Genomic DNA, 26,746 nt, shown 5'->3' with positions numbered 1-26,746 from the left:
CTGAGTTCATGTGATCTTAGTATCTGAGGGTGGAGTGCGCTTGTGTGAAATGTAATGCTGGCTGCGTGTGTGCGAGCCCTGTCATTGGCTCGGTTACGTTTCCCTTTAGATTCAGAAGTGTGCATGTAGGCAGGCATGTACATTTGTCCTCAGTTGAACACTTGTTTATGCGTCCGTGCACATATACAGTAGGTGTGTTAGTGCGTCAGTGGTGTTCGGCGTCAGCACATAAATCAATAAGCCACATTTTTTAAAAAAAGGCTCCGGCACCAACACTGGTACAAGTGCAGTAAAGTCAAACTGAGTTGTCCTTATCTTTAACAGTACAGAACTTATAGGTAGGCTATCTGACAGCATTTTGGTGTGTGTAGTGTATTGGTTTACATTTAATGTCCAAGAATTGTTTGAGGCATTGTAGAGAAAACTGACTGTATGCTGACAAAAGTCCATGTGGAAAGCAAAATAAAGTTTGTGTATTTAGTTCAGAAAATATAGCATAGAATTATTTCACTTCTCGAACTTTCAAATTTCACCACCAAATCTACATGGTGCACCTTTAAAGATCAAAATAACAAATATAGAAACTTACAAGGAAAAACAACACATGAAAGCTTGAATAGTTTTTTTTTTTTATTGTTCACTTTTAATTAACACACAATAACAGTCAATATGTCTCACAGTTTTTCCCAGGTTCTGTAGGTATGACAGCTAAGTTTTGGGCTTTAGTTTTGGGTTCCATTGCTGAAAGCTTGATATGGCTCCACTGACCTGTGTCTCAAACATCTGAAGAGATCTACGCCAAAAAGTTTTGAAAAATAATAAGATAAAAAAAGACATTTAAGGAAGTCTTGTTGTAAAGCATTTCATTGCACTCTACCTTGTTTTTATTTTATTTTTTCCTTTGAAAAGTACAACTTCAATTTCCAAATCATCTTAAAGCAATACCTTTTGGTCGTATTGCACGGTATGCTTAAAAAAGAATGTGCTTTTGACTGCTTTGGGATTTTGGTATGAAACTCTTCGTCTGCCAGTAGGACACACATTGAAACAGCAGCCTTTTGGTTTTATATTACCACCACTGTCACGAGAGAGGGAACACAGAGACATTAAATCAATAACCTTTTATTTGGATTTGGTCCCTGGGTAACTGGCCATTCATTTTGTTTTATTGCAGAAATTAAGCTGAAAGGACAGCACATTAAAAATAACGGTGAGAATAACAACAGGGACATCATTCATTACTTTTCTTTCATTGAATAAAATAGCTAGTGTAGTCGACACAACGAGTTAAAAAATAATCTGTCAAGACACGACCATGAATTCTTGAAGGCGTGTTCGGACTGAACTCACAGCAAATTAAGGCAGCAGAATTACATCACAAGAGAACTGCTTGATCATAGGCCTGGGCGATAAAACGATAACAGTAAGTATCGTGATAAAATTTGTCTAAATATAAATATAACAATTGTCCGATAAAAGTTTGACCTGTAATTACACCATCCAACCACTGGGAAACGGGGGGCCGTAATGCGCCCTAAATGCTAGCTGCCACCCGATAATGGCGAGAAGACGAAAAAGACGACAAACAGCCAATCATGTCGCAGGGATATGTGTGGGCGGGCTTACAGACGTTTGGAGCGGAATGGAAACACAGCCGAAATGAGCGACAGCGACACTGAAGAAAACGCTGAGCCTCCCAGCTCAAAGCAGGGAGAAAACGTCGACTACAAGATGACAAGAAAGGCCACTCAACTTCAGGAGTTTGGAGATATTTTGGCTATTTTATTTTTGCGTGATAACATTTTCAGTCATATCGCCCAGGCCTACTTGATCATATTCAAGTGAAACACTGTCAAACAACAACATTGGCACAGTTAAGCATCGTGTACCTCCCTCTTCTCAGCAACATTGATTCTGACTACAATCTCTTCTTGCAAAAAGTCATTGTGTATCATTTGAAAAATAGCTCTTAAACAATTCATCATACAAAAATATTCTTCTGCCCACATTCACTAAACAAGGGTTTAAATATCCACAGGAATGTTAATGAAAACCCTAGAGGAGCCTGTTATATTACGTCATAGTGTCTCAACCCTGCAGCAAACAGTAGCACACAGTGCCAGCCCGAGAAGCAAGGCGAGAGCATAACTTCTTAAGAAATCACATAGTAGCACAAGAACAAATATTTGAACAGACTTTTCAACTGTTTGATGGCACTGACAGGGATCCTGAGGACTTGTTCCTGAGACAACGCTTTTCAGGTTAAAGTTAAGCCCTTGAGTAAAAGCTTTTCAAGTAAGACAGCTTTGAGACAATGAAGAGGAAGACGTTGCAATTCTAGACGTCTGGGGAAGGCGTCAGGATAGTTTTTGAGCCTGCAGCACAAATTTGTGAACAGCTCAGTTTCCAGCTGAGCTTTTAATTCGAACCCCTCACAATCACAATCCGAAAGCGTTCAGGAATACTCAGGAGACAAACAAGGTCATAAATGTCTCATAAGTAACATTGAATAATAAAAGACAGTACTTCTCAGTGCCATATATGCCTCTAGACTAGCTTGGGCTGAGTCAACATCAACCCTTGTTTAGGTTTAACTTTTTTTGGGGGGGGGGGCTACACAGTACCATGCTTACAGTTCACTGACAACATAAACACTAACAATATCATGAGACCTTCTCCTGCCTGCACCTTGGACAGAAAAGGTAGAAAGCCCCATTGTATAAATATAGACTAAAAATCCAAAGGTGGCAAAGTTTGCCACAGATACTCATATTCAACATTCTTTGTGTTGCTATTCTCATATCAAACGATAATCTTGTTTAAAAAGTTTATATGATACAATTTGTATCAACAAAGAGAGGTGTAATCTGGCTAGAAGATATTATGTTAACCAGGCAAGTTAAAAACGGTTCCTCAGACCTCCAAAAATAATCCCATTGGTGGAAATCACCAAAATAACAATATTATTATTTCATACAATAATGCAGTTCAAAGTGCTTTACATTTAGAGAAATTGACTGTTCAAATTGTTTCATAGAGAAAAGCAGGCAAAAAGCAAAAGGTGAAAGTTTGACAAAATTAACACGATTTCAATTATGATGATGACTTATTGTCTGAAAGAAGAAATTTGAAGGAGTGTATTTGGGGATTCGCTTGTTGTCTAGGTAGATCTGTTTTCCAAGTCCCATTACATTCATTAGAAATACACATTATTAAATATAATTTTGTCTTGATATTTTGATGTTTCTTTACTACGTCACTGAATTCTGACTTGACTAATGAGATTATTTGAGCTTCTGGGAAAGGTTTTTTTTAGAACAGAATACCACCAGCTATTACGTTTCCAACTGTTCTCATAACATTAGCAGTGTATGAGGACTTACTCTGTTGGGAACTTTTTGATATTGAGATGTTTACCAGCTCATACCAGTCTATTTAGGGGGCAGTTTAACCCCAGACTGACTATGGAGACCCTGTGCCTCGTGTATAACAGACATTCACACAAATAAAAAGGGAAATAAATTAACACAAATCTTAAATTAATGTCAAACTAATATCATCAGTCTTCGTTCCACCTTGATCATTCTGGTGACCATGCTCTTAAGAGATACATGTGTTCTAGTTTTAATATGGTTTAATTTTGTAAACAAATCTGTACAGAAAAGTGAAGAACCATGAAGTCAGCTGTCAAGGCAATCCTACCAGAGGAAATTTACTCAAATTTAAAAGTGAAAAACCGCCTTTGGGGTTTTTGAGTGGAGTTTTTGCCGTCGTCTTTTGTGGGTATTGTCTGAGTTTCACTTCCCTATTGGGGAAATCCAAAGAGTCTCACCGCAGCTAATGATCGGCCACCTGTCTTCATAGAAAGATCTGTTTGCTGAGCTAAATCAAGAAGTAAAATCGGCAGGAATGTATTCGCACTGTAGCAGTGAAATGTTTACGATAATATGTTATCTCAGTGACTGGAAAACAGCTATTTGACAATGATTTGAAAAAAAAAAAAAAAAAAGGGCTTTACCTACACCCTGACATGATTGCTGGAAAAAGATGAGGAGGAACCACAACTATAACGAAAAAGTGCCAAAAACAATAATTTTAAAATACATGTTAATAACTTAAAAATATAAAAATAATTTAATTTAACATGAACAACACTTTCACCCTTGAAACACATTAAAGCCTCCATAAACATAAGCTAAATAATGCTTATTCTTGATCGTAAGTGCAGAAAAGAGCCAGCATAATTAAAGAAAAATATGGCAATTTCCCTCCAAAAGTTACCTACTAAAATTAATGGGCCAACATACCTGCAATGAAAATAAGCATTCCATTAACGGTTGAAGGCTTTTGGTTTGTGTACATCAAACCTTACTTCAATAATTAAGATGGTTGCAAGGAAAAATACCTGCAGCTGTGATTCCAATAAAGATGAAGCCGTTACTTCATCATCTAGCTTTACTCAAGAACAGTGTTGTGATTTCTCCATCAAAATTGCAGCTGCAAGCTCCTGAGGATCCATAACATGAGGGTTTCTGGTCATCACCATCCTCACTAAATCTGAAGGGAAGATGCGGCACAAGTTTAGAAACACCTTCTCCCTTACGTCCTGGTATCGACCCAAGGCAGGGGGCTCTTGGTGCTGGGGTACTGGGGGCAGGGGGCTTTTGTGGGAAGAGATGGATGGCAGAGACAGCAGTGGGAGTGATGGTAGGCTTGATGATGAGAGGCCATGGGGTGTAGAATGAACTTGTCTTTCCCAAGGAGAGTGCCAAGCCCTCTCTTGGACTTGTGGAATGCTCTTGAAGGTAAACGGATCAAAGCTAGGCTTAGGGGACTGCTGGTAATGGGGATCCCAGTTTTGCTGATACTGTGGTTGTTGGTTTATTCCTAAATGATTTCTTCTTGAAATAATTGGTGACCCTTTGTACACTTGGGAGTCCTGGAGCCCACCTTCCTGCCAAAGAGAGCCCATAAGATTGCGTCTAAGTGGGGAGCTCTGAGAGAAGGAGTGAGCAGTGGATGTTTGGGGTGGACAAACTGGGAATTCCTCAGGGAAACTACTCAGCAGGGGATGTTGAGGTTGGCTAGAGATGTAGGCAGAAGGGATCTTGAAGGGCCGTGGAGATGCATGAGAGGTAACAGATATTGCCGGGTCCTCCAAGCCAAAACCATGTTGTCTCCGCGGTGGAACTTGAAAGCCTTGAGAGACATGGTGGCCCAGTCCAGGAGGAACACGGTTTACAGGGTGAGCATACTGGCCAGGACAGTGATGATGGTGGTGAGGATGCTGTTGGTGATGATGGCACTTTGAGCATTCATCTAACAAGGGGTCGGGGGAGAATGAGTCTGAGCTGACACTGCCTTCACTGCTACAGTCTGATACCAGTGATGCAGCTCGTAGGTCAGCAGGGAAGAAGCATTCAGGACTATTTGGCACCACCAGACTGAGGCCAGAATAGGACTTTATCAATGAGCTGTAGCCCAGGTCTGGAGACTCACATCGGTGATGAGTGTCACCAAAACTTGGTCCTGAGGCTCCAGAAAACCTTGAGTAACCTCCTTCACTAATCCCAGAGTGCTCCCATCGCTCAAGACCTCCTGAAGAAGGGGGTCCACCTGGGGCATGTTGCCCTTGAAAGCTGCTGCTACAGCTACTACTACTGCTGCAGTTGCTTCCCCGTCGACCTTCAGTTTTAGACTGGATCCTAAGCCTGTCCTCAAGGAGATCATTAAAGGAGAAGCGTGGACTGGGGTATGGATGTTTCTTTGGAGTGTTCTGACTTGGCTCAGCCTCAGCCATTCTTTCTTGTTGACCAGAACTTTGGCTCTTTGCCATTAAGGAATCTTCCTGCAGGCCTCTGGAAGCTACTGATGACATTTTGGCACTAGCACGGAGCTCATCAGCCACTGCCCGCTGTGGCTGAGTACCTCTCTCAGGGTGATAAAACTTGCACTTGTGGCCATATGTGCACTTCTTTCCTGAAGGAAAAGCGAAAAACATTAACGTTAGTGTGATTTTATGGAAAGGTTTTAAAACATCTTTGTATCTGTATAGTATTTAATTTTCGCCTTTATTCACTGCCCAGGAGAAAAAGTATCCCTTCTGGGGAAAATAAAACTTCATAACATTTATAAATAATACAAATTGCAACAAAAACACTTTTGCACTGTTCAGAAGGTAAAAACCTGAGTTTACCATAAGGACATGGCTGCTTCCTGTGCTCTGGAATAACAGGCCTCTTCCTAAGGAAGTTCTCCAGACTTGGTCCATGGCGACCCAGTGGGTCATCTGGTGGCATGAACCTATGAAGAGTTTACAGTTTAGAATTAACATACCCAAAATTTCAACCAACACATCCACACAAAATTTTTATTTTTTTATGGAATTTTCCAAGTTTTTTGTCATGAGGTTTTATTTGAAGTTGAACTCAATAATTATTTAGTATAAGTGGCTTACTTGTCATTTACAAAGGAGTACATCAGTAGACGCTCATCAATGAATTTCTTCCACTCTGGTTTCTCATTGGCTAGGTCACGGTAGTTGTCATTGGAAACAATGATGCCATCTGACTCGTAAGCTAGTTTGACGATAAAGCGATCATCATAGCAAACCACACGGCGACCTTGCACACGGCGTGATGGAGTGAACACCAGGACCTTGTCTTTCTCTAGTCGCCGTAAGATCTCTTGGTCTGGAGAGAGAGAGAGAAAATGTTTAAACATAAGAAAGACAATAACGAGTTTATAAATTTGGCATTAGAAGTGGACTTCGTCCCATCTGTCGTCTTTATTACAATTTCATTTAATCACTTAAGCCAAAGAAGCCGTTACCTGTGATCAGAGCATCAGGTCTTGACTGCTCTTTTCTCCAGGCAGGGACAAAAACAGTGATGTCACGGTGACCTCGCTCCAAGAACCAATCAACAGCCAACTGGATGCCTTGACAGGAAAATACTTCCTTATTTCCGTGACTGCAAAAGCAGAAAGACATGTTAATGGAAAACAAAGGTGCATCTTCAAACAAAGGGGTCATTTTGTCAACCAGAGATAAAAGATGTTAAAGCTGGTTTTGCTCTATTAAAATTATCAAGTATTGCTGCTTGTTTTAGCTTGTTCAGAGTTAATTACAATCCAAAATTGGTTCATTGTTAGCACTTGCTACACCCTTGATGGGAATGTTGCAAGATAATGAGGACTATCAGAAGCTATCACAAAAAAAGGAGCACAGTTTCTTTGGATATTGTATTTAAATACATAAAAGATGAACTACGAGAACCCAATACACAACCGGACCTATACAATTAAGTTCCAGAGGAGCAAATACATGTCAAAACCACCAATGATAAACAAGTCTAGGCTCTGTTTGTGTCTGATGGATGGGAAATCCAAAATCTGCAAAGTGATGACAGTAATGCACTGCATGAGGGAATCTCAAAGAGGAAGCACAGACCACTGAAACTGTTGTTGAATGAATCTGTCACTTAGGTCTGCAGGAGCTTCCTGGCTCCCTTTAATAAACACCCTGTGAGAATGAAAAACATCTGAATATGCAACCCAAACCCAGTGCAGTGCTTTTTAGGCGTAAAGAAAGGAACTGCTGGTAAATGGATAAAGGGAGAGTTGGGAGTAGGAAAGGAACCGAAGTCTCCAAAAATTTGGTATACACAACCATCTAACCATCATTAATGATTACAGGACGAATCCATAAAATGGTAGAATGGCAAGAACTTGCACTATTTTTTAGAGTAGCTTGAAACAGTTAGCAGGCACACTTAGCATTATGTTGACCGTGCTGTTGGATTAACAAATGTTTGGAAACATTACTTTGAGCAGTAACATCTGAAGATGATCAAAATGAAGCTATGGTATCTTCTCTCTCTTCCTACCTCATGGCTACGTTGCTCCCATCCACCACAACAGGACGAATGTTTTCTTTGTCTTCAAGTAGATGGGAAGGACACAGCTGTCGACAGGAGTCCAGCGAAGAGTTGGAGGAAGAGGAGGAGCAGTCCAAAGAGGAAGAGGAGGAGGAAAACTGGGAGACAATTGATCCTCCTTGTTGCTCCATTGTCGTCTTGGTTCCAAGTTTGACCAGCTCACCCAGCACATCATTGATGAGTGCATCTGGGCCGAGTTTCCTCAGCACTAGTAGCACCAGCTCCTCAGGGTAGCCTAGTTTCAGAGCAAATTCTACTTTATTGCGGTAGTCTGTTGCGGGATTAGTGGGTGATGTTTCTGGCTGTGCAGGGTCTTCAAAGGACTGTTTTGGTGCCAGGTCCAGCCTGACCATCTGTGAGACTGAGGGGGATTCTTTATGGTGAAGGTGAGATGGCTGATTTTGCATAAGGTTTTGAGGTTCAACACCAGACCCATTCTGTAGCCGTTCATCTTCACTGTCTGAGACAGCACCCTCCTCAGAGAAGTTACTGCAACTGCTACTGCTGCTGTAGTTTGAATGAGTACTAAAACTAGTGCTACCAATACTGTTACTGCTGTTATTCAGGGATCCAGATCCAACCTGTAAGACGCCTATATTACCAGTCACAATGCTCAAACTGGATTGCCGCTCAGCACCTTCCACATGGAGGTAGTCCAGATCCAGCCCCAGGCTGAGGATGTGGCCTTTTCCATCCTCCAGATGGTTCTTCACGCCCATGAAGCTGTCTCATACATCCAGCTCCACGCTCTCTGTGACCTCTCAGGTACCTGACAGACCCCACCGTTACTGCTGATAGGTTACCACTCACTGACTGGTCCTGGGAGTGAAGCTGGAAGGAGACACAATAATCATCTGGTTAATTTTTTGAGAATTGCATGAAAGTTGAATTAAGATTATTTGAGTCAAATGTATCCAAATTTCCTATGAGTGAAATCTACAAGGTCTATTGGTGTATATACATGCTAGTTTTGGAAATATTAAAAACTGCTTGTATTACCTTTTAACACTCTTCAATCTCTCAGAGATTGTATTACTATATGAGCTGTTTTACAGTTTGAAAATGCATGTTCAAGACAAGTGTAAATCTACCATTCTACCAGCTAACATTTTGCAATGACGAATTTATCAGACACAGTGTCAGTCTGCTCACATCTCAGCCCTGTGTAAGCGTTCTCAGAAAAGTCTGGACCAGTTCATATAAAAAGAAAATAAATAACATTCAAAGGTCATCTGACTCTGATTCCTCCTGCATCCTCGTGTTCATTAAAATGAGGTCTTACAAGCAAAGATTCATGTGACTCTATGATTTTTAATTGAACACAATGGGACTTCAAGAAGGTAAATGGCAAGCTGAAAACAATAACCTCTTTCCTGCTGTTACACCTCTGATTTGCATTTTAGCAGCAACAGGATTTGTTGTCAAAGACATGTCAATTAGGCTAGAGGCAAAATACCTGCTACCTGTGCCTAGAACAAACCTTATAATGAACATGCAAGAATAGAACAGGAATAAAGCTGCTGCCAAAAAGAGGCTGGGTGATGCAACAAAAAGGGAGGGAAATTGACTAAATTCAAGAAAACAAACTTGAACACATTAAAACAGGACAAAGTATGGTCTTTGGAAATGTTTAATGACCGGTGAATAGAATTAAAATGGTATCAGCGTTTGAAAGTTAAGTGGCAGACAGCCACACTTCCAATCATAAGGTCTAACTAAGAGAAGCACCTGATAGGCAGCTTCTTGACTTTGACCTTCTCGAGGTACATTATCTCTTACATAATCTGATTTTGTATATTTTAATAGTCATACAGGAGAGTTTTATATGAACAACACAATAATATAATTGAAGAAGAATGAATTACTTAATTATAGAGTCGTAGGCTGACTGCAGATCCACAGGTGCACTTTCTGGTTGCATAACATACGATGCATTCACCTCGTTCACCTCATTTCACGATGGGCCAGGCCTTCATTTAATTCACAACGTGCTCATGTATTCATCTATCATGGAATTCAACACGATTTTTGAAAGGATAAAACATGACCTTCTACTCACTTATCAGCAATCATCCTAATGAGCCCTTCATGAGGGATCAGTATTTCGTCCTATGGCAGATGTTTGTAAAGAACCTTTGACATTTCTTTTTTTCCTGTTTCTTTCAGATTGTGGCTGAAGATTTATTTTCAAACAAAGGGGGATCTATTGTGGTTGGAAATGGCTGATAATCTTTTCCAATAACAAATGCTCGATTAATCTTCCAGCATTTCCACAGTTTTAAGGACAACACACTCTTTCTATAGCACACAAAATTGCTTTCCTTCACAAAAGGCGTCCTTTAGGCCTACTTAAAGGTTCTTTATCCTTGGATCTAGTTCAGTCATGTTTGTCTGATGCAGAAGACATGGGGGCTTTGTTCATTGTGTTACAGATTATTACATTTCAGAACAATGGACAATATCATCCTCCATGTGGCTCTGCTCGTCTTTCAAGCTCTAAAACAAGTCAAATATAAGTGATCTGATTTCTGGATTCAACACAGCGATCACTGGTTTGATGTGGGTTGAGTATCGGGTTGGCCTGCTTGAATGGCCTTTCACACCAGTTCATGTCATAAACAAATATCAGTGTTTGTGTGCAGTTGTTTATCGGTGGAAATACCCATGTAGGGTACTTCCACAACTTCAAACTACTCTCTGGTCAAAAGATTTTTTTTAATCACATTATCTCAGTTTTCTGGACCAGGATGTACATATAAGATCGTTAGCTTGGTGCTAACACATACTAAAAATGCCATTGACTGGCTAACAGAATTACAGAATTACTAACATTGCGATAATTTAAACTAAGGTACTCACAGGCATATGTTTCCTAAACTCTGTGGAAACAAAGACCGAAAACTGCTGACTCATACTAGCTTGGCCTGCTGCTCTGATCTACCTTCATTAACAGCCAATGCTATGATCCATGCCTCGCTCTTTATGTCTCAGTTCATGGGACACATGCTTCTGCTGCCTACTTTTGGTTGGTGGTGTGTAATGTGTTCCTGAACACATTTCTCCTGCGTCCATAGAAGCTCCTATCTCTTGTCTTGAAGAGGAGCAACTCATAATGAGATCCAATGGAGGACCAGAGTGCTGGAGACCACCAATCAGTAACTTTAGGCATGTAGAACGTCAGATTGTACATTTTACTCAATATCTACACAATGTTTACCTTGTCCTTTCAAAATTGTCAGGAGATTTAGCAACAGTCTGCAACTTATCTGCAAAGGCATTTCAATGTCCCATTTAGCTCATCAACTCTTTTCTGGACAAACTAAAAACAACACCGGGAAAATCTCCTCTTTGCAGTTTGGCCCATTCTGTTAACACCAAGAATCAACAGCAGGTCTTTTTACCCTACGCAGAAAGTTGCAAGAACTCAGTCTTACAAAGAGGCCGATGCCAGGCTCATGCAAGAGTCTCCATACTATCAAAAACTTTAAGAAACCACCATAAGATACTGATAATACTGGACTATAGCAGCAAAAACCTTGAGTTTACTGACAAAAACTAGTGCTCTTTTGGCTTTTGGCTTTGCATTTGGAGGAGCAAACTTCACTTTCGTTCGGTACATAATTAACTTGAGTGGCTCATTTTATGAACTGCCTGGGCAAACAAATTCAAAAAGGAACTTTTTTGATCATTGTATTTATGCATGTGTGGTTATAATTTTTCGAGACATTTGTAATGAGGAGTCCCTTCTTCTTCTTCTCGGGCTAAAGCACCGGAAAGCAGGGGCCTCTTAATGCCGCGACCCCGACGTCTAAGCTGCCGCGCCGCTGTTTGTCACCCTGAATGCCACAAGAGAGCTGGAATAATTTAGTCCGCCAACAACAAAAGGGGCACAAAAGGAAAGAGTGAGAGTGTGTGTATGTGTGTGTCAGAGGGTGGGGGGAAGAAGTGTGTCTGGCTTGCCGTCCCTCAACAATGCAGCTGCCACCCAATCTGTCCTTCTGTGACGGGGAGTATTGTTCTCTTTGCCTGAGCGGCGTGCACAGACGGAGGCTGGGGCTCTTTAAACCCGTTCACCCCGGGCTACACACACATACTCAGAAAAATACACGCACAGGATGTTTGATAATGCAGCAGTCTCACCGGCCTCAGTCACTAGTTGCCAGACGGAATCTTTGAGGAGTCAGCAGAAATATGACAATGAAACAGCTAGTCTTAATCAGTCACCCAGATGTGCCCACAGCTGTCTGAACCTGAACAGTCAGCATGGCCTGTACTGTCCAGCTATGAAAATGGTGTGTTTTTTAGGAAAATATATAATTGGAACAATCTTAAATGTGTGCCAATGGGCGCTGGTTTAACTCGGTTGGTAGAGCAGGCGCCCCATGTACAGAGGCTACAGTCCTTGTCTTACTGGTCGCATGGTTCTTACCCTGTTCCTATTTGTTGCATGTCACCCCCTACTCTCTCCCCACATTTCCTGTCTATCTTCAGCTGTAAGCCCACAAAATAATGTCAAACAAAGTGTGCCCAAACGGTATTTGAAGTTTTGAGACACTATGCTATGTGTGGTTAAAGAAGCCCAAATAAATCAAATCTTGAGAAAAGACAGCCCTGCAAAGTAACGCTGAGTGCAACTATTTCATAAAAGAGCCAATTGTTCAACTTTCAGACCTACTACAAATCAATTACAAAGTAAACCTCACTCAAAAAAAGCTGTTTCACAATAAGACCTGCACTGGAAAGTACTATAACAACGTAGTACTCTACATACTCTATCCTTATTGTAATATATCCTACTTATTGATTTCACAAAATATAGAATGTGATTCTCATAAAGAAAGTTTTTTCACCACCTCAGATTATGTATATGTGTGTTTATCTTAAAGTTGATTATTTCCTATTGTAGGGACAGAATAACTCATCAACCAAATAATTTCTGAGTTGTTTTTTGTATTTTGTGGGAGGAGGGGCCGTCCATAGTGAGCAGATGCTTCAGCCTCCACCTCAGTGACCCAGCCTGCCTGCACTGCCACTGCAATGTGTGTATCTCTGCACATGTCATGGTCCCAGGGTTAGCCCCCTTGGGGATGTGCGGAGGGATGAGCTCCCCAGAGGCCAGACCCTGACCAGTCCGTCAGGGCCGTCGCATGGCTGCCATTTGCCGGCTGAGCCCGGCAGTGAGCCAGTCTGCCACACCAGCGACCGGCTGGGATGGGGGACAAAGGGGGGGTAGAGATGGTGGGGGTTGGGGTATGTATGGGCAGCGGGGGCAACAGATGCCTGCTGAAGCCACAGGGGACCTCCCTGAAAGCATCCTCCTCCTCCTCCTCCTCCACCCTCCCGTACTACTTGACTGCAACTGGTGGTGTTGAGATTCATCCTCTGTGATACATATCACCACTGTCTGTCTGTCATGTGACCTTCCTGGTGGGGGGTTGTGGGTAGTACTCACTTTCAACTCTGAGTTTTTGCAGACTCTCATGTCTCATTCTGCTTCCCTGTGGTGACTAAACTCAGGAGCAGACACATCACAGGGCAAGGCATTAAAGGTGTGGATATTAAGGGGGAATAGAACCGTTAATCAAAACTGGCATAACTCACATCATTACATACAGATGCTGTGATTGGTTATGGATACAATTCAAGAAAAATTAGAATAAACCCAAGGTTTTAGGAGAACCCGAAAGAATTCCCCCTTGGACCTATTGGCAAACCACACAAAGCCGTCTCAGTTTAATAATGAAACACTAAACATACCTTCCTAAAAATTAAACTTGGGATTAAAGTTGTCAGCATGTTAATGTACTGAAACAATGCCAATATATCTGTGCAATTCAGACTGTGCAGGAGCTTGCTTCAATTTTTGGTAATTTAAAACAACAAACGAATAGGAACTAGGACTTCTATTTTTGTTGCCATGGAATTGAAACATTTATTGATATTGTATGGTTTTTACTAGTATGATGCCCAATTGATCTGTTAGTTGATAGTATACATTTTACTTTACACTCTATAATTACCCTTTGTCTAAATATATATATGTAAGTGTTGTGTAAAGAAGGTGCTTGCATCATTATTGTAAAACCGATTTAAGCCGGAGACAGAAGAACACAAACATTGCAACAACTTTGGAAACTGAAATTTTGTTTGATTCTTGTTGACGGTTAAAAATCATTACTGTGAGTTAACTAACTTTAGTTTCACCAATATGGTTAGGGGCCATTTCTAGATTTAAAAAATATGTGTAACTACCAAATATCAAATAAATTTTATCTATGACAAAGCATGATAAGAGAGTGACATATTCATCTTGATTCCAAATAATGCTTAAACATGATAGAAAACTCAAAGAAAACTTTAACACTTACCACACAGCTCCAAGAGAAACAGTAAGGCAGCAAAACAGAGAGAAAGCTACAATTCCTACAATTTCTTTGCTTTTTTTGATTATTCCAGTAGCAAAGCACAAAGTCACAAAAGAACTCAGAGAGAGTTTCCCAGAAACGGTGCTGTTAAAGTATATGCAGAATCCTTCTCAGACGATTAAAAAGCCAAATCTCAGAATCCAGTAACGAGTTGGAGAAAGTAAAGCTGACAATCCAAGTGAGCAAAAATGTGTTCCCTGGTTGCGCTTGAGCAGCAATCCTACGAATTTAGCCTTCAAAGACTCCTTTTTGGTTGAGAAGCAGAGTGCAGTGTCCTGATGCTGCAGGTTTAGTGGTGTGACTAACAACAGATGGAGTGTAAGAGATCCACAGTCCCCTCTTCACACCAATTCTGACCAATAAGAAGGCAGAAAAATGACCACAAACACACCCACAACTTGCTTTCCTGTCTTCACCAAAGCTTATTTTGTACACACACCAATCAACCAAACTCTCAGCCAATAACAAGAGACACCAAGATAAGCCAGGATATCTCCACCCCCTCTACCACACCCCCCACTCCCACCCAAAACCTCACACACACACCACCAACTTATGAATGGACGAGAAGGCATGAGTTGACAATAGTGGGGAGGGTGACACAAAGAAGGGCCCTCGGCGGGCAGCTGCACACACACTCACCATGCTCAGGCCCATTACACACACACACACACACACACGCACATGCACGCACATGCACGCACACACACACACACACACACACACACACAGGGGGTGGGGGGGGGGGGGGGGGTAAGAGTGAGTGAAAAAAAACACAGGATCCAGAATTGAGCCCTGTGGAACACCTGTCCCACTGGGGACGGCTGCCGCCTTCAACCTCTTTGTTTCATGGTCGGGGAATTGGCTTGACTCAGACAATGAGACGAATTATGTTAAAAGTAGTGTGTGCTCCAGGAATGGGTGTTAGCAGTGTGTGTGTCTGTCCGTAGGTAAGCAGGTGGAGAAGGAAGCTGTGAAAGGAAAAAGCTGTCAAACTAACGAGGCAAAAAGGGAAAAGAGTAGAAATAGCTATAAAAGGAGGGGGAAAAGTGAGAGTTGGGCTTTATGTTTGGACACAATCCTGACAAAATGGCGGCATGGTTTCTAAGGCCTCATTGTGAGGAGGGCTTATTCTTAAAGGCTCAGAAGGATCAGATACAAAGACTGGCTGTCCGTCAGACTGGACTTAAACAGTTTGAGTTACCAGTCCATTCTACATTCAGAAAGGAGAGAGTTTATCATTTTATCACCAACATTTTCATTGTAACAAAAGGTGGTTTCATTCTCAGCGGAAAAGAGTGCGAATACATGCACAGAACTGACAAGCAAGAAAAAATTGGATCTCTGCAAAAAAAACATTGAAGGAAATGCCAAAAGAAAATGGAAAAAGTCAAAGATCACACATCATTCATTACTTTACTGAAGTTGAGATGGTATTTAGTGATAAAAACTGAAACCTAAAGATAACAAGGCTGAAAGTTCTCATGAGTCATAATAGATATTCAAGATTTTCATCAAGTCTGGGGTTGAATACCAGAATCTTAAACTTGGATAAAATACTATCGAACAATATTGAAACCTGGTTTGATACCACAGCAACAAAAGTAGAAGTCCCAGGCACCCTATATGCCTTTTTCTTGTTCTTAGATATCAAAAATGGCAAGCAAAAAATACACACTGTCTAAATTATACAAATATATGCACTCCTCAAAAATGATAGAAAATGTAAATGGTAGTCTGCTCCAGAAATGTTCCAGCTTTTATCCACACGTGTCCCTAACAGTGTGGAGTTTTCCCTGTTGGTTGAGAAGGGGGAGGGGTCTGTTTACAAGATATCCACCATGGTGGGAGAAGGAAAAGTACAACGATAAAATTACTGTTTTTTTGCCTTCATAAAAACCCTACATGTTATTGGACGTTTCCATGGGATCAACTAAAGAGCAGAAAAGTCATCGCAGTCCTGCTTCATTATGTACACGATCGCTCAGGCCATCACCCTTACCGGCTATGTTCACATGTGTACACTTCACTTCCCACCCAAGTTTTAATGGGGGGCTCACACCATTAATTCTGAGTAAAGTGGGGGTGTTTGCTAAACACATGCAGCTCATCCTTAAAGAAATGTTCAGGATATTTGTGCTTGTGTGAAAACACCAATCCATCGGTACCAAAATGTTGCCAATGTATGTGTGCATTATATACAGTGTGCAGGTGTTTGTTTGCTTTTGTGGATGGATTAATTCCTCTCCTAAACAAAACACTATTGACTATTAACTGAGATTGTAATGGATTAACAATTTAACCCGCAATTATAACCCCCTGTATGACACAATCCGGTTCTTACATGACCAATTATGTAATTTTGAAGTGTTAATGGTATTGTGAAACAAGACTTTAAAAAATACTGGTTCATCCTGCACTTTGAGGTGTACATTAATTCTGAGTTCAGTTCAGTGTCCTGAAGTGTCACTGGTCCTGTTTGACAAAAACAGATATTATCATATACAGTGACTATTGGTATCATCCATCCATCCATCTATCCATCCATTTTCTTCCGCTTATCTGAGGTCGGGTCGCGGTGGTAGCAGGCGCAGTAAATCAATCCAGACTTCCCTCTCCACAGCAACATTTTCCAGCTCCTCCTGGGGGATTCCGAGGCGTTCCCAGGCTAGACGGGATATATAATCCCTCCAGCGCATTCTGGGTCTGCCCCGGGGTCTCCTCCCAGTTGGCCGTGCCTCGAAAACCTTTAAAGGGAGGCGTCCAGGAGGCATCCTTAACAGATGCCCAAACCACCTCAACTGCCTCCTTTCAATGCGGAGGAGAAGCGGATCTACTCCGAGCTCCGCCCGAATGTCCGAGCTCCTCACCCTATCTCTAAGACTGAGCCCAGCCACCCTCCGGAGGAAGCTCATTTCGGCCGCTTGTATCCGCGATCTTATTCTTTCGGTCACTACCCATAGCTCATGACCATAGGTGAGGGTTGGAACGAAGGGTAGATCGAACGGTAAATCGAGAGCTTCGCCTTCAGGCTCAGCTCCCTCTTCGCCACAACGGTCCGGCACAACGGTCCGGCACAACGGTCCGGCACAACGCCTGCATTACTGCTGACGCCGCGCCAATCCGTCTGTCAGTCTCACGCTCCATCCTACCCTCACCCGTGAACAAGACGCCGAGATACTTGAACTCCAGTATGGGGAAAGGACAATTGGTATCGGCTAACTTTATCGCAGATATGTTTACATTATTACTAAATTCATTCACCAGTCAAATAGCATTTCATTTTACTAAAGTAGCATTTGTCTTTCACCAGCAGTGTTCTACATGGCTTGTCAAGCGGTGACACATGTTCGTGTCCAGTTTCTTTCCAGTTAAGTGACCATCTTGTTTACCTTATACTGAATATATTTTCCCCAAGTGTTTGATAACTGCATTTGAGGGATCAATGCAATAAAAGTGTATATCTATATCCATCTCTACAGATCAAACATAGATCTAATAAAGATATCGGCTGATATATCGGTTTCAGAATTTTTACCTCCCCAATATCGATTCTGGTATTGGCCCCACAAATCCCATATTGGTCGGGCCCTTCTAAAAAGATACAAACTTTAGAAAGCCAGTAGAGTCAGAAATTATTCTCCTCGCCTAGTCTGCTGTAATGACACACCTGACAAACTCTCCAGAGCAGCCAAAGAAATCATTCTCTTACCAAATGGAATTTAACCCACATACCATTCCATACGTTGCAAAATACCCAGTTAGTTGGTAAGTAGGCCATGAATCCATCTGGATTCTTTGCCTTTATAGTGAGACATTTCAAATTTTAAAGTTTATGTTGAGGACTACAAACAGCAAGAAAATTGACAACTTAGCAGAATAAAGTGTTGAGTGTTTGGATATGTGTGTGAAATCTATTTGTGGTGAGTGACAGAACCAATGGACAAATTTGTGTCATAAAATGTGTTGAACCACATTTGTTATCAGTTTTATTACTCATGTTGGAACAGAGACCTTTATCACTTCAATTTTTAGCAGCCAGCACTTATGGCTTGTTTCCAACTTGTCAAACATTGCAGAGAGGCGTTTGCATGCTCAGTAAACAGTCCTTGAATAAACCAGGAATTTTACCCACTATATCAACTAATCCCCATTTACGTCTTTGAAGAAGCCTGTCACTCCTTGGAAGCCAACATGCAAATCTGCAAGTTGAAGTTTACATTTCTAAGTCCAAAGTACCCACAGTAATCTGATCAGGGTAAAGCCCTCATTAAAGGTTATTATGGTTAATGTTCTTTGTTTTTTATGCAAATTTATCTCCCTGACGTGTCAGACCAACGTGTCTTTGGTCTCATCTAGTTCAGTTAGCAAGACCTGTTCTTGGTTCGCTGCAATGAGACCGAAGCTGTTTTCACATATGCACTCCTGAAAATGTATAGGACATTTCTGGCCTCTGAAATCTTCCTGAGTTGCTTATTCACAAATGTCATACCACAACAGTAATACTCCTGAGGAGGCTTTCAATTGGAGGTACATTTATCAAAGTGAATAATATTGTGCTAGTATCTTTATCCCCGAATAGAATTAATAATATTTTGCCAAAATGTCTCCTCCTGTATACTGTGTAAAGCATTACAATAAATAAACAAATGGCTCAACAGCATGTCACTCCTCTAACAATATGGTAACACTAAAGGCTTACAAAATCCAAGCTTTTAGGGAAATATGCAAATATATAAAACATGCACATGGGAAGTCAATTATAATGTGTTGGTTTACACGAAGAGCTTAAATCAAAAAATGCTCAAACATTTTGTCCTAGGTCCATCAAACTCCTTGACAGTTTTGAAATATTTGGTGAATTGGGAAAAATAGAGGATCGCTTTAGTATTAGTGTTGGAAATTGCATCCGTAATCAATTAATAATTTTAATTTTTTAAAGCTAGTAAAAATCGGGATAAAAATTGATTGCAATTTCACAGAAATGGTAAGACACAGAAGTGTTCTTTTGTCCCATCAACAGTCTAAAAACCCTAACCCTAAGACTTTTTTAATGACAATCGTGAATGACAAAGCAAAAAAAAAAAAAGCAGCAAATCCTTAAATTGAAGAATCTCAAACCAGAAAACGTTTGACATATGCGCCCAAAAATTAGTTGAGATGGTTAATGGATTATCAAATATCTTAAGATTAAAAAAAATACCCAACAGTATCAGTATTTCTAAAAAATAAACACAGTCATTTTTTTTGTCAGACTGATTTTTCTCCACTCTCCATCACCCACCCCCTCCCCCGCTCCTCCCTGACTTGCAGTGTGACTCCTTAATTGGGGCTCAGCTGACAGGTTTTCCCCTCGGGGAGCAGGAGCCATGTGGACCATCTGCTTGTAGTCGCAGGATGAACAGGTGTCCTGCTCCCCGCCGCCTGCCTGCACCTTACCAAGGCCCTCTGACGCAGCACGGCACAGCGCTGCACGCCACGGCTGCTGTTTACACAAGATAAATCTGAGGAGTTTTATTTGACCTGTGGCCATTTCTACCTCAAACAAAAGAGAAAACATATGGAAGTGGCACCACATCTGAGAGAAAGATCACAGCCATGAAAGCTAAGCCTGTTATTACAGTTCTGAGTCAGATTAACTGTTTTACTGTGACTATACATCTGCTGTTAATACGTTTCTCTATAATGGACGCTGGGACTTCTATTTATCAGGAACTAACATGATCCACGATTGTCTCACTTTGGATTTGAAATTCAAATAAATTAAGATTTGAATGGACATTGTTTTTTACCACTGGCACTCTGCTCTTTGTAGTGCTTTGTTGACACATTTTTGGGCAAGATGAAGATATTTATCATTTCAAGTCTTTTGTACAAGGAAGATTATTAGCCAATATTTATATAAGAATAAATGTTGAGTTGCATAACTAGCATGACTTTGGAAATAAAGATAACTAGAGTCAAACATGGAGACCAACACAGGTCTTGAACCTAGGCCTATTCGTAGTTTGCCCTATAGAGTCAGTCCCATCCTATTGTATACATTTAAAGGAGCAAAAACAGCAAAAGAGGTGCACGACCGCAACAAGACTAAAAAGAGAGCAGCAAAACAACGGATGGTTTCAGCACTAGGCCTTTATGAGTAGGGGTGGAAATCACCGGAGTCCCCACGATACGATATTATCGTGATACTCGAGAAACGATACAATCCTTTTGCGTTTTTTTAACATTTTGCGACATGCTGAGACTTGCGATACGATATATTGCGATATACAGCTTTTTAACTGCATATTATATCCACTGCACTAAACTAAATCAAGAACTGTTTCGTCAAATAAGATAAAATTCTCAGTCTGTTCACCTCACTTCAGTCTTTTTATTTGTATTTCAGCCTAATTGAACTTGAACATGAATTCTTAACAATGCAACTTGTTCATAATGAATTGTGCAACCCCTTCAGCAGTTAAAAATTTAAAAAACACATCTAAAATATCATATTAAAAATATCGATACTTGGCTGCCATGAGACGATATATAGCCATACAAAAATACCATTCTGTAACGATTTATTTACCCCACCTCTATTTATGAGCGTCATCAACACGCTGCATGTGAGACCTAACAGAGGCCTAAATGTCCCTGCTTGAACTGGGGATGTACATAACACATAACCACATAACCACATAACCACATGACCACATAACAGTGGTGTCTGATTCTACAAGTCTATTTAAAGTCTGCCTCCTTCACACCTACATCAGACAGAAGAGAGCAGGGACTAACAATCTTCAGCCTCTTGCTTTCTGTTTCAAAGTTCAGAACTGAACAACGATAAAAGGCGTTTAGGTTTGTTGCTCCCATTTCTTGGAATGAATTACAAAAAGACTTGAAGCTTAAAGAACCGGTCTCATTGAATGCTTTCAGGTAGATTTTTATTGAATTTGAGGCAGTCAAATGTAGTTTTTAGATGTCTGATATTTTTATGAATGAAGTCGAGTTTGACAAATATTTGCTGTTTTAATTGATTATTTCAAGTCTTTTAATTTATTTGTCACATATCTTTTATGTTTGTATGAACGGCTGCTCATGGTTTGTTGGAAACGTAAAAGCTGTGCTGTTTCCTGTCTTAGCCAGGATGCTCTCAGCTTTTCCGGTTAAATAAAATCTAATTCTACAATTCCTTTAGCAGACGCTTTTATCCAAAGCGATGAACATCAGAGAGTAAGAACAACACAAGCTAAGATGTAGAGAGGAAGGAGCAACATGCAAAAGAAACCCAGCTAGAAGTCTGGGAGACACACAGGTGCTGACAGGAAGTGCACAGAGAAAGAACACTTTTTAAAAAAAATTTAAAAGTAATATATGGTCGTAGACAGCTGTTCTTGGGAGTTCAATCAGCGTAAAAGAAAATACATCGACGGCTGTGTGTGTGCGTGTCTTAAGTGGGACTGGGACACTGATATTACGCTGTTAGAGAATCAATAAAAAGGGGGAGCCTTGATTCGGCGCTGCCGGAGAATCCTAATCCAAAAAGGGCCATGGACTGAGGTGAGACGGTCCTGCACTTTGTACGGCCCGTTAAAACCAAAAAAACCCTTTGCGACTTCACCGTGGTACAGAAATGGCGCCTTTAACTCACTCCAACAACATTATCATGTAAGGAAATCGTTTCTTTTAACATGCAATCAAGTGAGGGGGGAAAGGGGAAAAGGAGGAAAACGGAAGTGAAGGAAGGTGTGAAGTTAATCCAGGCAGGATGGATGAGTGTCCGTAAAGAAACAGAAGGAGCAGCTCGGCCCTCTGGGTAAACACTGATCCAGTGCTGCAGGGATTACTCGGCTCCCTTAACAAGACCTGAGAGGACGCAGGCAGAGAGAGAGAGAGTAGAGGTCCAGCTGGTATCATCTCCACACACTTTACAAGCATAATGCTAAACTAAGAGCCCCCACACACATGCTCCTAACCATGGAGAGGGAGGCCAAACAAACCAGACCAGACCACATGGTGTGTGTGTGAGAGTGTGTGTAGAGGGGGGGATGGGGCAGGGTCATCAAGGACTTTGAAGGAACAAAAGCTTGGCCTTAGGCCTGCTGACCTTTGGGGTCACTTAAGGAGGCAGCATGAAGACATGTGTACGCGCACACACACACATACACACAGGCACACACCACCTGCTGTTGGAGCAGACTCGTGTTTGGTGTAATGGAGATGGAGTGATGCAGCAGCCACACAAAGACAACACATTGCTGAGATTTACCACATAACTGTGGGCCATAAAAAGCTCCACAGCAACCTGGTCTGCATCAAAGACATTTTAGTTTTTAAAGGAAAAATCAAAGGGTGCTTTCATGTATGCACAAAACTCCTAAAAAACTTCCGGGAATGTTCATGTTTCAGTCGGACGTAAGCCTGAATTTCCCCTGCTGAGTCAGGGTGAGCTGATGTGAGAATGCCACAGGAAATATTCTGGGAATAATTCACTGCGAGTGAGCAGGAGTGGGTGTGATGAGGTTTATATCCAGCGACCAGCACATGACCATAGACTGTCCCCTCAGTGTGATCTGTGTGCACGTAATGAAACGGCTTCATTGTGTTTTCAGTTCGCTAGCTTGCTCTTATGTTGAGATTATGATTCTGTCAAACTACATGTAGCACTGACACAAAAGCAACCCTCCTCATAGCGTCCAGCTCTGTTAGAGAAGAGGATTGGGATCACTGAAGTCAGATATCTGATTTTATTCATCTCAGGTTTCTGAGGGGAGGAAAGGGTAAGGGCAATGTTTTATCACTGTGAATTAAACATTAAATATTGGAGCATTTCAGAAAAAAAAAAGGGAAAATGAAAAACGTTTTGTTGCTTGAAGTCCAAATCAGAGTCTTTGATTGTGATCACATCAAACAGCAAAGAGAAGTAGGACTCCATTTTTTGACTTTCTCAGCTGTACAAAATGTGTGATTTCAGATTCATAAATAGATTGCTACTGTTTATTGCAGCATTTACTTGTTAGATGAAACTTTCTACAGTAAATAAAAAATATCGCATCCACAGCCAACACACACAAACGTACACAATCTGTTTGATAGCACAATGACAAAACACATTTTCTCACTATTTCTGTGTGCCAGTTTAAGTGTCTGTTTTCAACAGACTGGTGAGTTATCTCTGATCGTATTACATTAACTTATAAATAAGCTGTATAGCTGTGAATAAATAACCCTGTATTGATGTGATATGATTATCATTATGTGGCTCAGCTCAAACCTTTTTATAAAACATGAACGAATGCATACAGAGAATTTATTTAATTAATATTTCTCACATTATTTAGTTACCTTTTAACTAAAAAATTATAAGACGGAGGGAGCAGGAAGAACATATTTGCAGGAGAATATTTTCCCCCCATTTAGGGCTCTGTCTGAGGCCTTAATGATAGGTGTCAGAAAAAGGTTAAAACTTTCAATTTCAGGTTAAAAATTAAATCTTTGAACTGCTTCCTGGTGGTGCTGATATTCCTGGAATTTGTTTTTTATTACCTGTTTTTACAAAGACATCATCGGGGAATATATCGGAATTATGGGGATTTTCTAACGATGACAAACGAGGAAAGGAAAGCTCTTCAGACAATGGATCTGCTACCAAAATGATAATGGAATTTCACATTTAAAACCCTTCTCTTACGTTGAAATCTTTCACAGGGTGCATACAGCAAGTCGCAGAGTAGCAGCTCCCTGATTAAGTCATGATAGATGGTCCCCACTGGGCCCACTAAACAGCATCTGAGCATGTGTGTGTGTGTGTGTGTGTGTGTGTGTGTGTGTGTGTGTGTGTGTGTGTGTGTGTGTGTGTGTGTGTGTGTGTGTGTGTGTGTTAGCAAATATCCACATTGCATGCTTGAGTGTGTGTCCGTATGTGCGGCCATGTGTCTGTCTTTGTGCAGGTGTATGTGAGAGTGTGTGTGACACCGGGGCGAGTGCCGGGTCAGGAGGGGTCAGAGGGGGACAAAAGAGCGGAGCAGCTCCCAGCTGCCGGGCCAAACGTCATCCAGCACAGCCCCCGCCCCCCGCCCCCCATCCCCCGTTCTTTTCAATGGGAGCGTGCCGCTGTTCGGCTTCTGCTGACACATGAAGATTTACACACACACGCACACACACACACACACACACACACACACACACACACACACACACACACACACACACACACACACACACACACACACACACACACACACACACACACACACACACACACACACACACACACACACACACACACACACACACACACACACACACACACAGTCGGGCGGGACGGCCCTCAGTCATGTCTAGGGCATGCATCAGCAGGCCTAAGGGGGTAAGAGAGCACATGGGGACATATGCAGCATGACCTATTAGTTTAAGCTGACATCCCTATAGTTTTAGTTTTTACACTCTGATGTTAACATTTTCAAAGAATATGTTGCTTCAAGGGAGGAAATTACAGAATTATAAAAAGCAAAATGAATCTTAAAAATGTCTGATCAGGTCACATTTCATGTTAGTGATCCAGTGTCACCTCAGATCTAGTGACATGAAGCTATCAGGAGTCAAATACCTGCTCTGTTTAACCATCAAAACATCCCATTTGCATACAGGCAGAAAAGAGGAAAGCAAGCCGGACTTGTTCAGTAAGAATCGTTTAATGATTTCATAATTATTCATTCAGGAGAGAGAAGTCTTCAGTGGGGTTTAAATCAATCTGTCAGACTTCTTAAAGTCACTTTGCCTCGTCAGATTGTTCTTATTATAATCTAAAATAAACTACAGTTGTGCAACATTTGATCTTAAACATATCTGCGGTACAACATGTAATTAATTGTATTTACTGTACTTAAGAAAACAATATAATCTTCCAAGTAATTACATAGACTGATGTACAGTACAGGCCGAGTTTAAGGGCCCAGCATTACATCAGCAGGATGTTAAACATTTTTAGAGTGGGAATGAAGCTGCATTCATGAGCTCATCGGATGGTCCCAGTTTTCGAGTTGGGAAAGTCGTTCTTCCATGTTTTCAGTTTGGAAAGTCTGAATGTAGTTACACCTATACAAAAAAACTGCGTGGACACTCTGAAGAAGATTTGTGGACTGTCACTGTAACAAATTATATTTCAGAAAATGGTTGACGTTCAATACCCGAATTAATAAAAAGTATATTAACATTAACAAAATGATTATATCGTCAAGTAAGGCACCAAATTTTTTCCAGAGTTTCTGTGTTGTTGTTAAGCCTTGAGCAGGGGCTCATGTATATTTTACAACTCAGAAAATCATTTTTCCGATGTGTCCGACACCACATGAATGCACCATGAAGTCCAAATTTCCACAATAACATTGACAGTTGCAATAAGCAAAAAGAAAAAACTAAGTTTATATAAAAAAGCAAGTATAAACATTTATAGCCTTGATAATTTGGCGTAATCCTAAAATGAATAAATAATAACAATCATAAATAGCTGATTTTTTTTAATTATATGGCATTAATACCCTTCTGTTCTGTGTCTGTAAAAACAGTAAACTGGTCAATAGAAAAATTAGAAATGTTAGTTTTTTTTAAGCAAATAACACATTATCTTTTACAGTTTTAGTTCTATTTTACGTTCATAGAATTTGGTAAATTATTGCTATTATTAGCCAAAAATGTTACAGATTATTTCCTTTCTAAATCTGTCCTCTTTCTGTTGTTTCCCTCCAAAATGCGTGATGTTTTTGTCGTGTTATTTTAAAACTGAATCATCAACTACGTCACATAGGTTAAAAGAAGAGCAGGTAACCACTTACTTTTACATGTTATCCCCTCCGTCCTGAAATAATCCTCCATATCGCTCTCTCTGTCTGGGTAATCGTTCAGAGGTTTAAAGAAGGACAGGCAGGTAGGAGCTGCTTTTAGAACACTGGCTGAGGAAGTCGGAAAATACAAATTGATTTGTTGTCTCGGCAGGTGTGTGTATGTGTGTGTGTGTGTGTGTGTGTGTGTGTGTGAGTGTGTGTGTGAGTGTGTGAGTGTGTATGAGAGGAAAAGTTTCCGTCTTCTTCCTGCCTGACTGTCTCCACCTAGCGGTCGTAACCAGCAACTACAAGCAGGGAGAGTTTTTATGTTTCTGCTTCTTGGCCTCACTGTACTAAATAAAACGCAACAGTGCACACAAGAAGTGAGTGAGGCGTCATGAGGCTTTCTTGAAAAAGGTTAGGGTTTAAAAAAGAAAATAATAATTAAAGCCAGTATGTTTAGGCAAAATGATGAAGTGTTGATCAAGGTTTTGCTGTATAAAGAACATATATAATATATAATTGTTTGACTTTTTTTGTCGAAGATAAAATTAACATATATAAATAAATGAAT

General features: G+C 40.8%; 1 protein-coding gene across 1 annotated transcript; it reads right to left on the bottom strand.

The window, feature by feature from the left end:
- Positions 1-607: 607 nt before the first annotated feature.
- Positions 608-26,345, bottom strand: LOC132986842 (probable ribonuclease ZC3H12C). The gene is made up of 6 exons (XM_061053498.1): positions 26,185-26,345; positions 7,887-8,768; positions 6,832-6,971; positions 6,458-6,692; positions 6,197-6,303; positions 608-5,979 (listed from the first exon to the last, which is right to left on the bottom strand). Exons 2-6 carry the CDS (start codon positions 8,654-8,656, stop codon positions 4,460-4,462), a joined length of 2,772 nt encoding a protein of 923 aa, XP_060909481.1. The 5' UTR covers positions 8,657-8,768; positions 26,185-26,345; the 3' UTR covers positions 608-4,459.
- Positions 26,346-26,746: the final 401 nt, after the last annotated feature.

The sequence above is a fragment of the Labrus mixtus genome, chromosome 13, assembly GCF_963584025.1.
Source record: "Labrus mixtus chromosome 13, fLabMix1.1, whole genome shotgun sequence".
In the NCBI taxonomy this organism is placed as follows: domain Eukaryota; kingdom Metazoa; phylum Chordata; class Actinopteri; order Labriformes; family Labridae; genus Labrus; species Labrus mixtus.
Note: the sequence above shows the minus strand (reverse complement) of the source record. Positions and strands in the feature narration are given on the sequence as shown.